The following is a 12159-nucleotide window of genomic DNA, read 5'->3' as shown; positions in this document are numbered from 1 at the left end:
CGAGCCGAGCTCTCCCTCGCCTCCCCCCAAAAGCAGTTGCAAATCCTACCCTAGAAGAACAGGGAGGCCGAAGAATCCTCATCAGCATCATTGAAGAGGATTTTTTCCTAAACTGGACTTTTCCTTCATCTCAAACCTTACGCTCCTGTGAGCTCACACCCCCCAAAAACCATTGTTTTCCTTTTTTTCTTAAAAAAATAATGTGAAATATCAAGCAAGTTGATTACAATCTTTTATTTCAGATCACTACAGCCTTAGGGATGGGTCATGTGAGCCTAAAGGGACCGTCTCCTGCAGCCCCTGGGCTAATTTCGGATGCCCACCGGGGTCTGTGTGTGCCGTGTCACTGGGATGGGGACAGTCTTGGGAGGGGACAGACAAGGGACAATCTGCTGGCAGGAGATCTGCTGGGTGTGAGCTGCGTAACTTCTCACAGGGATATCACCTGATCGCATAGCAATTTTATGGGAATAAAATACCGGGTGCTGAAGAACGGGACTGAGGGAGCGGGAAGGGAAAGCGGCTGGATTTATGGATGATGCTGATGGCCATCGAAACTCAACCGCCGTAAGGCAGGGAAGGAAGCCTGACCCCCCAAACCAGCAGAGAGCAAAGTCTCCAGGAGGTGCAGGATCTGGCCGCAGGCTCCCGTCGTGGATCCCAAGCCTCCCCAGGGGCAGAAGCACCGGCCCCACTGGGGGGTTGTGGGGTTCTCACCCACGCAGCATCCTCTGGATGCTCTGGTCCACAGGCACAGCAGCAAAGCTCCTGGGGTGGCGAGGGGAGGGACGGTGGTTAACGAAGAAATCTGCTAATTGCATGTAGAAGCAGACTGTGATGAGCAAACCAGGATTTATTGAGCTGCTCCTGCCACCCAGTCAGAGAAGTCCAGTCTGTACATGTGTCGTGGTTTAACCCCAGCTGGCAACTGAGCACCACACAGCCGCTCACTCACTCCCTCCCACCCAGTGGGATGGAGGAGAGAATTGGGAAAAAAAGTAAAACTTGTGGGTTGAGATAAAGGCAGTTTAATAGGACAGAAAGGAAAAAAATAATAATGATAATAATAAAATGACAACAACAATAATAAAAGAATTGGAATATACAAAACAAGTGATGCACAATGTAATTGCTCACCACTTGCCGTCTGATGCCCAGTCAGTTCCTGAGCAGCAATCCACCCCCCGCCCAGGCTAACTCCCCCCAGTTAATATACTGGGCGTGATGTCACATGGTATGGAATATCCCTTTGGCCAATTTGGATCAGCCGTCCTGGCTGTGTCCCCTCCCAAATTCTTGAGCCCCTCCAGCCTTCTCACTGGCTGGGCATGAGAAGCTGAAGAATCCTTGACTTGGTATAAACACTACTTAGCAACAACTGAAAACATCAGTGTGTTATCAACATCCTTCTCGTACTAAATCCAAAATATAACATTATACCAACTACTAGGAAGAAAATTAACTCTATCCCAGCCAAAACCAGGACAGTACCCACTACCCATTATTCTGTACCATTTACGTCATGCTCAGGTCCCACACTTCCCAATACATCCCAATTAATCACCATCACCTTTCCTATGCTTTGAGAGATAGATAGATATATATACACACACACACAGAGATATCATTCCCTTAGTCTATGGACCATCCCGATAAAATGTCTGTTGAGTTCATTTAGTCCATGACTTTGGGCTCCATCTGTCCTAACGGCCTTTCTGGGCAGCAGGGACGTTCCAAGGGAAGGTTCCCTCCGCACATCACGCCGCTGATGCCAACGTGGAGTGAGCAGGTTGCACTGATCGCCCAAACGGGCTCGCACAGGAAACCCCCATCGCCCGGGAATTTTGGAAGTGATCACGGACTGGCCAGAAGGCAAAGATTTTTCACGTACCCGAGAGTCGGGCTGCTGAAAAACATCGAAACACCCGGCGGGTGGGTTGGGCTGCTGAGGTTGAAGTGGGTCAGGTGGGTCTGGACTGGCAACGTAAGGGTGAATTCTTTATAGCCTGGTGAGAAAAAAAAGAAATTTTTGAAAGGAGAAATTATTTTTAAACCCCGCTGTTTCTTCTGCTGTGACAGGTCGATCAGTAAGGCAGGCATCTTCACTTCCCTTTTCTCCCTCTGATCTAATCAGTTTTAATTGGAAGAATAAATGAGACCTTTCCTTCAAGATAATTATACAAAACATTGAATTAAATTACTATTAGGAATTTTTTTCTCACCACTTGTGCCAGGCATCTGTTGTTTTAAATAATCATCTGATGAACATTTGCCATGCAGCTTTCCCTGCCTATAGCAAGCACACACGTCCCTTCCAGGGGGGGTGGAAGCCGCCGGTTCATAAATCAGAGAAAAGGGGCTGTTCTCCCCAAAATGTCTCATCACGTGCGCCAAGTTCCAAGGACGCCGTCGCCTGGGGTCTGCAGGATGCTCCCGTGCCCATCACCCAGGCCTCTGGGCTGGCACGGCTCGGCACGGGGAGTTGGCGCTGCCTTCGCCGCACTGACACCGGCACAGTTAATATTTTTAAGAGCCTTTTGGGATAAACCAGCCCCGAAGCCGGATCCCGGCCCGGGTAATCCCGGGAAAAACACACACCCCCCCCCCGCCCCGCCATCCCCGGGCCGCCCCGCAGAGACCCCGCCGGCTCATCGCAGGTATGGCCGAGCCGCCTTAAGGCGGGCGGGGGGGCGGGGCCGACCCGATGGGGGGGCGGGGCCGACCCGGCGGGGGCGGGGCTGCCCTCGGGACGCCACTGGCGGCGGCGCCGGCCTCAACCGAGCCGAGCCGAGCCGAGCCGAGCCGAGCCGAGCCGAGCCGAGCCGAGCCGAGCCGAGCCGGAATGCAGCGGGCGGCAGCGCGGGTGCTGCGCGGGGCGCGGACCCCCCCAGCGCGGACGCGCTCGGCCACGGCGCGGGCCCCCCCCCCGCGGGGGCTGCTCTATGAGCGGCACGGGGAACCCGCGGCCGTCGTGCAGTAAGGGGGGGGACACACATCGTGGGAGGGGGGGGTGCAGGTATGGGGGGGTGCAGGTGGGGGGGGCTGTACTGGGGTGCGTTGCAGTAGGGGGTGCAGAAATGGGGTGGGGGCTAGCAGAGGGGCGAAGCGTGGGGGGAGTGTCGTGGGGAGGTGTGTGGGTCTGGGGGTGCTGGTGGGCTGCTTTGGGGGTGCGTTGCGGGGGGGGGGGGGTTGCCCACCCCAGGGGCAGGGGAGTAGGGATGGGGTGCAGCTCCCTGCAGGACCCCCGGGGCCACGCCGAGGGTGCTCGGAGGCTCCCGCGCACGCAGGGACCCCGGGGGTGCCCCCGTTTCCCTCATCCCCCACCTGCCTGCTGCCGTTCCTTCAGTTTGCCTTAAAACCACGTGTTTTTCCCAGGAAGCCCATTTTTGCTTAATTTGGGGTACGATGGGGTAGGTCTGAGCCCTCGCTGTCTCTTCATCCTCGGTCGCATCCCACTGACGGGGTTTCTCTTTGAGGTCCCAGTTAAGGGACCAAGCCAGTGTCGTGCCCGCCGGCATCGCGAGTGGTTTTTGGGGACAGCGGCTGGCGCTCGGGAGCGGCACGGGATTTTCTTTCTAGAACAGCCAAAAAGCTTTGCAAGGGGGAAAGTCACATTTTGGTAGCTTTTATGCCTCATTTTTTCAAGGGAGGAAACCTCGAGGACTTGCTGCCCTGCTTGAACCGGCTCAGGTCACCCCTAGAAACGCAGGAGATGCTGATACGTTATCTGGGTGCATCCAGACACCAAACCGCCGGGGGTTTTTTGGGGATGGACAGTTGCTTTTCCTTATGACCATTTAATTGTGCAACAGTGCTTGTAACCGCTGATGGCTCCTAAGATTTGCTGCCCTCACCCCATTGCTTGTGCAAGGCCAGTCTTGTGCTTCATGACTTCTCTTTTTTGCAGATTTCTGAAAATACCCGAGTTCCCATAACACTAAAGCGGGGCAGGACGAGCCGTAAATCCCCCGGCCAGCTGAAACAGCGGCTTTTTGCGCAACCTGCTGAATTTGTTAAGATTAGTGAGCGTTACTTTGCTCGGTGATGTGGGATTTTGTTGGTTTGTTGGCTTTTAGCAGCCTCCATCAAAAAATCTGTCTGTCTGTCTAATATAAATCTAATTTTTTTTAATGCAATGGAAATCTGAGTGGTAGGTTCTTGCCCAAGGTGCTGGCACCCAGCTGATGCTTGTGTGGAGGTGCTGCATGGTATTAACTTTAACTTCAATATTTAACCTCATTTAAGTAAAAGGAAGGGATTTCAATTAGTCGGACATGCAGAGTGTGGCAAACCCCAAAATTATTTAATTTGCTGCCTAACAAGGCAGAAAAATACATACAGCGTGGAGACAGCATTGCTGGAGGCCAGGGAGCGGGAGGCACGGGTGCCCATCAGCAGCAATGCCTCTGAATAGGTCGCTGTGTCTTGTAATGCTGATTTTTATTTTATTTTTAATTTTTTTAAACCTTAAACAGGATGGAGTCACCGTGTTTTCCTGCCAAAGCCTTGTGGTTCGGTTTGAAGCGGGTTTGCAAGGAGCTAACTTAATCCTGCTAATTCTGGCAGGTGGTTTGCACAGCAGCCACTGCTGCCTCTTGCTCGGATGTTAGACACACACCTGGCTTCATAATTAATAACCTTGGCAAAAACGCGTGGTTTTGAGCAAAATCCACTAAAGTCAGGACTCTTGGTCATACTCAGTGGCTGCAGGGCCATATCCTGCACCTCGCTGATGCCTAACTCTCCAAGTGAGGTTTTTCGACCTTCCTGGGAGCCTCCCTCACGTCTCATTGTCCTAATTGCTAATTAGGAAAGGAAAATACTTGCAAAAGCCAGAGAGACCTGTCCCCTGACATGGGTGTGCAGGGATGGGACAGCCAGAGTGACAGCGGCGGGGGATTTGCATGATGCAGACAGAGGATTTCTGCGCTTGGGGATGCACCCATGTAGCAAGGATGCTCAGCAAGGATTCAAGCTGTGGGCTTTCTGTCTGGGTGGCCGCTGCTGAAAGCGAGAGCTGGAGCCTGATGCCCTCACCCAAACCCAGTGCTGGAGCATACGTGGGACCAGATGTAGCCAGAGCTGCAGCTGGCGATGCAAATTCCCGTGTGCTAAAAGCCTTCTGACACGCACACGGTGCTGTTTCATTCAAACCTTGAAGTCATCCCCAAATCAGCCAGGCAGCTTGGAGGAAGAAAGGAGGAAACCCCTTTGCCAGCACAGAGCCAAGCCACGAAGAGAAATTTAGTGTATTGTTCCTAATGACATGTTAGTGGCGTGTATTTGCAGCAAATAACAGCTCTTAAAATTGGCAGCCTTTGCGGAGCCCCCAGCTCATTTAAATGTAGTTAAAATTGCCTTCAGCTTGCAAATGGGCACGGCTGGATGGGTTTGCCCTGGCTGGGAGATGGGTCAGGCAGTCATCGAGCTCCCGGTTCCTCTTTCCCCTTGGTCTGTGGTGTGGTGGTGCTGGGTTTTCTGGAGGAGCCTTGCAAGACCCAAGGTATCCCAGAAGTTTTATATTGCAATTCCAGAAGGGCTGTGCATGCCAGGAGGATACATTTGTGGGAGGGAGACAAGCTAAATTAACCAGCCCCGCTCCTCCCTTGGTGTAAGAGCATCTTCATCGCATTTAAAACAGCCTTGTGGCAAAGGGGTTGGGGACGTCATCCCTCTTGGAGGGGCTTTTTTCTGTGCAAGGACTATTGAGGGTTTGTTCCTAACCCCGGCTAAGGGTGTGAGGTTTAGGGGTGGATGTGGGCATTGCTACCTGCTGCTCCCTGGGGACAGAGGAGGCTCGATGGGGTCGTCTAAGCTGGATGATGAGTTTCTTTGCTGGAGGAGACCAGGCTACAGAATTATAGATGAGATAGGGAATATGGTGCTGTATATTTTAAGTCTAATGCGTCGCATGTGTGATGTGGACATCTCTTTCCAGCTTAAACGAAGGTGCAGAAGACATCAGCCAAGCCTGTATTAATGCACTTTTCCTTTGTGTCTCCCTGTTCAGACTAAAGGACCTCGAGGTGGCCGAGCTGAGGGACTCCGATGTCCACGTCAAGATGTTGGCAGCCCCCATCAATCCCGCTGACATCAATATGATCCAAGGTAACGTGCTGGCTGCATCTTTTTTGCATATTAATTCTCGCATGATGCTCTTGGAGGGTTCGGACGTGGGATGGGGAGCTCTGGGGTGTGATGAGGTCTGCAGCTTACTTCTGGCTTCCCGGCAGGGACCTACGCCATCCTCTCCCCACTGCCGGCCGTGGGAGGGAACGAAGGTGTCGGGGAAGTGCTGGAGGTCGGGCGTCGTGTGACGGCTCTGAAACCCGGGGACTGGGTCATCCCGGCAGCCGCCGGAGTCGGTGAGTGCATACCCCGGCATCCTCGGCGCCGGGAGCCACGGCACTGCTGGATCCTTGCGCACCAGTGAGGTCCTCCTCTGCACCCCGCCACCTGCAAAGCATCTTCTCGGGGGATTTTTGGGATGCTCAAGCCCACCAGGAGCTGCCCAAGCCTGCATGGAGAGCAAATCTGTGGTCATGCTCTCATGCAAACCGATGCTTGGGAAGCTGGTGCGGGGATTTTGGGGGTTCCGGAGCAAAACTGCTGTTCTCCAAAGTACTGTCTTTGCTGGGTGTGGGTAGAGCCACGTGCCCCTCCCGCTTACAGCAATTACATCTAATCAGATGTGACTTAAGATGGAAAAAAAAGCTCAATTAGAGAATGTTGGGCGAGGGAAGCAGCAGTTGGAACCCATTTAGTGCCATATTAGCCTAATCATGAATATAATGGGCTGGATTGTCTCAGACAAGAAGCATCAGGATGACTGCTGGAGCTGCACAAAGGCATCTTAATTTCTTACCTGTTTATATCTTGGTTTAAGTTTTATTATTTCCACCATGTATTTTTATTTTTAATTTTTTTTTTTTTTTTTTTTTAAGGCAAGCTCAGTACCTGATCCCCAGCCACAGCAAGTGATGCTGCTCATCCTCTGCAGATGCAAGGGGGCTCTGGGAAAGGATGGGGGTCCCCGGGGAAGGGGCTGCTGTGCACAGAACACATGCAATGCGAAAACCTGCAGCACTTGCAATAGCAACAGTAGTGATGCCATTACTTATGCTAAACTTGAATTTAGAAAGAATCTACTTTTCTATAGCATGGACCATTTATGGGGCTTCTGTGCCATTATAAAGCATTGCAGCAATCTGCTTCTCTGGAAACAACTGTGTTTTGTCACATCTACTTAGAGCTTCTTTAAAGACCCAGGCTAAAGCATTTAACCTGTGCAAGGTCATGGTTATATCCCATTACAGTTTTGTCCTTAATAGTGTTCTGATGGGAAAGCATGGGAATTTATTTTCCAACAAATGTCTCTTGTGCTCCTCCAAAATGCCAATGGCCAGAAAAATTGTCGGTTCTGGTTTAGTGTAACAGCTTCTTTGCCTATTTCTTCTTAAAAGGCTTTTTCACTTAATGGGAGAAGGAAAGCTATCTAGTTAAGATCCAAATGTGATATTTTTAAACATTAAAAAAAAAAGTAAATGGATGATAGCGGGTTAAATTGGATATAAACATAGAGGTACTAAATCTAAGTAAATTGGCTTTGAATATATGGGCTCATCCACAGGATGGGGAGTATTTCCATTAGCTCTGCACACTCCCTGTGCCCAGGGAGCCCAAGTCCCTTTATCCCTCTGGGAATTGATTAGACTTTGCTGGGTGATAAATCTTGGCAGGCAATGGGGGATCCATCCCCTGCCTCTTGCAATATTTTGGCCATGCCCATATGGAAAAATGTTTCATAATTCACTTTCCAGGATTTAGACTGTGCACGGAGTGGTGATGCTGCCGCGACCGGCGTTAAGGCTATGGCATGAATTGAGGTCTCATAACATTTTCCTTTCCTTGCCCACCTTCCCGCCGCTCTGCCCGTGCCGGCTGCGATGCTGCCGGTACCCCAGGGACATGGCGGACGCAGGGGGTCTTCCCCGAGGAGATGCTGCTGAAGGTGCCCAGTGACATCCCGGTGCTGTGTGCCGCCACTCTGAGCGTCAACCCGTGCACGGCGTACCGCATGCTGGCCGACTTCGAGACCCTGGCTCCGGGTACGGCTTTGCCGAGTGGAAAGAAATCCGGCTGGATTTGCCAGTCGCTTCTGCAATGAAAATCTGGATTTATTTATATCCAGGTGACTCTGTCATCCAGAACGCTGCCAACAGCGGCGTGGGCCAGGCTGTTATCCAGATCGCCAAAGCCTCCGGCATCAAGACCATCAACGTGGTGAGGGACAGGTGGGTCCCCTGGGAGAGGAGAAGGTCCTCTGCGGGGCAGGAGCTGCCCTCAGCCTGGGCTGGAGGTTGGCAGGAGGCTGGGCAAGTTTGGGAGCTGGATTCGGTCATCCTGCCATTCCAACCCAGGATTTTCTCCTGTTTGCTTCTCCAAGGTGTCCTCCAGCCTCTGCCCTGTTGTCCCCGAGCTATGTCTGAGCAGGAGGGAGGAGGTGACACTGCTTTCTGGCTCATTGAGCCCTGTTTTATTTTCCTCCCCCAGACCTGATCTCCCAAAGCTGGTGGAGAGGCTGATGGCTCTGGGCGCAGACCATGTCATCACGGAGGAGATGCTGAGAAAGCCAGAAATGAAAGATATATTTAAGGTACCTCAATACTGATCGTACTGGAGAGACCGCTTGGGGCTGTCCCTGCGGTTCAGCACTGCGGGGAAAGGGTGCAGGGATGGTGGGAAGGACAAATCTCTCTTTAGATCAGCATTTAGCCTCAGAAGTTGAGGGCTTTGGCTGCTACCGCAAGGGTCAGACCATAAATTTTAGCTCTACGACTCTTAGCTGCCCCCAGGTAAATGTTGAGGTTAAGGCAGTTGCTCCCTCAAGAACCGCGGTCCCATCCTCAAAAGGAGCCCTAAAATTTGGGAACCTTCTTGATAAACTCTTGCAGAGCATCCCGAAGCCCCGGCTCGCCCTGAACTGCGTTGGAGGCAAAAGCACTACGGAGATGCTGCGGCATCTGCAGTAAGTTTGGCTGGGTGGTGGCTTGGGCACAGGCTTGGGGACAGCAGCTGGCACCGGGGGGTCCTGCTCCAGAGCCCCCAGAGTGCAAGAGGTGGCTGGAGATGTTGTTAGCTGATGTTGATAATCACTGAAGTTTTGGAGAGGGGAGATGAGGGAAGAAGAAGTGGGTTTGGAAAATAGCAGTGACTTAAAGTTAACCCATCATCAGTGCGTGTCTCAAACGCTGCCGGTGGCTGGAGGCTGCTGAGGTCCGGTTATGAAGGTCCACCAGGTCCTGGCCAGGTATAACCGGTGTATTTAGCTGCAAATTCAGCTAATGGTGCATGGGGGCGAGAGGGGAGCTCTGGAAAGTGGAGTCTGAGGGGTAACTGGGGGAGCCCTTGGTGCGAGAACAGCCCCGTCGGTGCAGCGGTGGGGTTGGGGACAGCAGAGGGAGAGGTTGCAAGGTCAAAGCTGCACATAGGGGACAGCATAACCGAATAGCCCCTTCCTCTTCCAGGCCCAAAGGGACCATGGTCACCTACGGGGGTATGGCAAAGCAGCCTGTGATGGTGCCTGTGGTGAGTACTGGAGATGCTCTTGATTTCCTTCAGGGTATGTCCCCTGTACTCCACTGCAGATGTCCCCATCTCCTCGGCTCCCGCTCAGCACCACGGGAGCTCAGCTCTCCCCTGCCTGCAAATTGAGAGTCTCCAACCTTCTTTTTATTTAACTGATGGGGTCCATTACGGGACGAGCTGCTTTGCATCCTGGTGTAGGTCTCTTGGCTTTATTTATGGAGGATTTGGGCTGCTGTGAAATGCCAGCGGTGTGAAATGGCCCCGCAGATGCCGGGCATCAGACCTGCTTTGACTCCACGCCTCAGAGTCACATCTCTGCATCCCGATGTGCCCTGACTCACAAATGAGAGCGCTAACGAAGGAGCGAGGAGCCTCGCTGCCACCTTCCACCGCTGTCACACTGGGGAGGGACACACAGGTCTCACCCGGGTACACGGCTCCCTCTCTCTGCAGAGCACATTCATCTTTCGGGACGTGCGGCTCCGCGGCTTCTGGATGACCCAGTGGAAGAAGGACCATGCGCAGGGTGAGCCAGATGGGTGCTGAGGGATGGCACCGGTGCGGCAGGTCAGCACGGGAACGGGTGCCAAACCGCTACGCCGGTGCCGTCCTCTTTGTTCTTACTTGTGTCATGAATGCTGATAGTCCTCAGGGCAGCTGAAACGCGGGCGCTGGGCGGTGTGGCTCGGGCAGGGACTGTGGCCTGGGACCATGCTGGGGGCTCTTGCCCCATCCCACGTGCCTGAGCTGGGAGCCCATCGCACCCCGGCATCCCCGGGACCCTGTATGGCTTCAGGCGGGTGTTTGCCCAGGGACAGTCGATGGCTCTGGCGCGGCGCAGGCGCTGGATGCGCGACGGTGAGAGCTCCCTCCTTCCCTTGCAGACCAGGAGAGCCTGACCAGCATGATGGATGCCTTGTGCCAGCTCATCCGGAGGGGGCAGCTCACCGCGCCGGCCTGCACTGAGGTCCCGCTCCAGGACTACAAGGCAGCGCTGGAGGCCACCATGAAGCCGTTCGCGTCCTCGAAGCAGATCCTCCTCTTCTGACCGCCTCGTCACACCGCCTTCTGCCACAGCTCGTGGGCAGCAGCAGGCTGAGCCCGGTGCTGCTCTACCACAGCCAAGCTTTCCCTTGCTGCCTTGTCTGCAGAAAAGAGATGCTTAGGGGGAAAAGAAACCCTCCAGATCCATTGATTATTTTTTTATTATTATTATTTTTTTTTTTAAACTTTTGGGTGACCACTTGAAGTTTTAGAAGCCTCAGCAGCTTTGCATGGATACAAGCGTGCATAATTGCTTCTGGAGGGAGGCTGCAGTCTCGCTTTAGCTGGGGTGAGTTTGGGTACCAGGGAAAGCTCAGGGAGCCCAGGGACAGTGGCTTGCTTGGCTCAGGGTTTCAAAAGAGCAGCAGTTCCCCCTTATGCGTGTTTTTGGGGCTGGAGGGGCTGCGCTGCCGCCTCCTGCCTGGCTTAGCAGCTGTCAGTGTTGTTCTGCTGTTTGTACTGTGATTTTTGGCTGCTTTTGGGTGACTTTGCAGGGTAGCACGGGGCTGGTCACTGCTCTTCTCCCAGCCAGCCCAGTCCCCCCTGCACTGCTGCAGCCTCTGAGCCACCTCCATGTCCCCCCCTCCAAGTTCAGCAGCCAAGTGCCCCTAGCCTGGGGGCACTCCCTGCATTGAATTGCAGAGGAAAAACAAATTTTAACTTTTTTTTTTTTTTTTTTTTTTTAATTTTTTCCCTACCCAGCCCCAGCAATGCTGGCAGAACAGGGGCAGGGGACACCCGTGCAGGCTGGAGGACAAGGGCACAAAGGGCTTTTCCAGCCCTTGGCATTACTTCATCTCAAAAATGAGCTCCAACAGCAAATAAAAAAGAAACACCAAGTTACCAAATACCAGCCAGCACTGCTGCACCAGTGGGAGCTGTAAGACGCTGTCATCCCTTCGCATGTGTGGTGGCATTCAAGGCGGGGACAGAACTCACCCGTCAGGTCACAGCCACACACATGCAGGGCAAGGGGGGCTTTTTGCAATACCTGGACTTGAATCCAGTTTTGCTGCTGTTCCTGCTGCCACTACTGATCATGATGAGAACGTCTTGGAAATCAATATCTAATATACATATATTTTTTCAAGATGCTGCCAGTAAATGTTTCTGTGCTCAGTCGGGCACGTGAGGGTGGGCAGGGTATGCTCAGCATCGAGAATGGGCACACTTAATGCACTGGGCTCCCTTGTTACCTGGCCCTTTCCCCGTCCTCAATCAAGGGGATTTTCCTTCCTGTAAAGCTTTAATTACAATTGCACATAAGCAATTAGCATCCTGCTAAAAGCAGCTGCAGGATGGACATGGTTTTGGGCAGCCAGCTGCTGGCCACTGTCAGGGAGATGGGGCTGGCTGTGCCCTGTTAGTGCCCGTTGGGCACCAAAACCAGCATTTCTTACCCCAAATCTGTGCCCCAAGGCAGACAAAGACCCATTTTCCCCCCCAATTATTGCAATGGGAAGGATGAGGCTCTTCTCGGGGCAACAGGACTGTGGAACAAGAGCCACGAATCCAGTCAAAAGTCAT

The 12159-nt window shown here is 53.1% G+C and overlaps 1 protein-coding gene across 3 annotated transcripts; it reads left to right on the top strand.

Moving 5' to 3' along the window:
• The first annotated feature begins 2783 nt into the window (after positions 1-2783).
• Positions 2784-11719, top strand: MECR (mitochondrial trans-2-enoyl-CoA reductase). Of its 3 annotated transcripts, none has more exons than XM_030039740.2 (10): positions 2784-2976; positions 6011-6108; positions 6234-6365; positions 7965-8108; positions 8192-8294; positions 8554-8656; positions 8955-9028; positions 9528-9588; positions 10042-10114; positions 10473-11719. In XM_030039740.2, the coding sequence occupies exons 1-10, from the start codon at positions 2843-2845 to the stop codon at positions 10634-10636; spliced, it is 1086 nt and encodes a 361-aa protein (XP_029895600.1). In that variant the 5' UTR covers positions 2784-2842; the 3' UTR covers positions 10637-11719. The 3 variants fall into 3 exon arrangements, with proteins under 3 accessions (XP_029895600.1, XP_029895601.1, XP_029895602.1); XM_030039742.2 differs by having other exon boundaries at positions 2799-2875; XM_030039741.2 differs by lacking the exon at positions 7965-8108.
• Positions 11720-12159: the final 440 nt, after the last annotated feature.

Source organism: Aquila chrysaetos, chromosome 16 (assembly GCF_900496995.4).
Source record: "Aquila chrysaetos chrysaetos chromosome 16, bAquChr1.4, whole genome shotgun sequence".
NCBI lineage: Eukaryota > Metazoa > Chordata > Aves > Accipitriformes > Accipitridae > Aquila > Aquila chrysaetos.
Note: the sequence above shows the minus strand (reverse complement) of the source record. Positions and strands in the feature narration are given on the sequence as shown.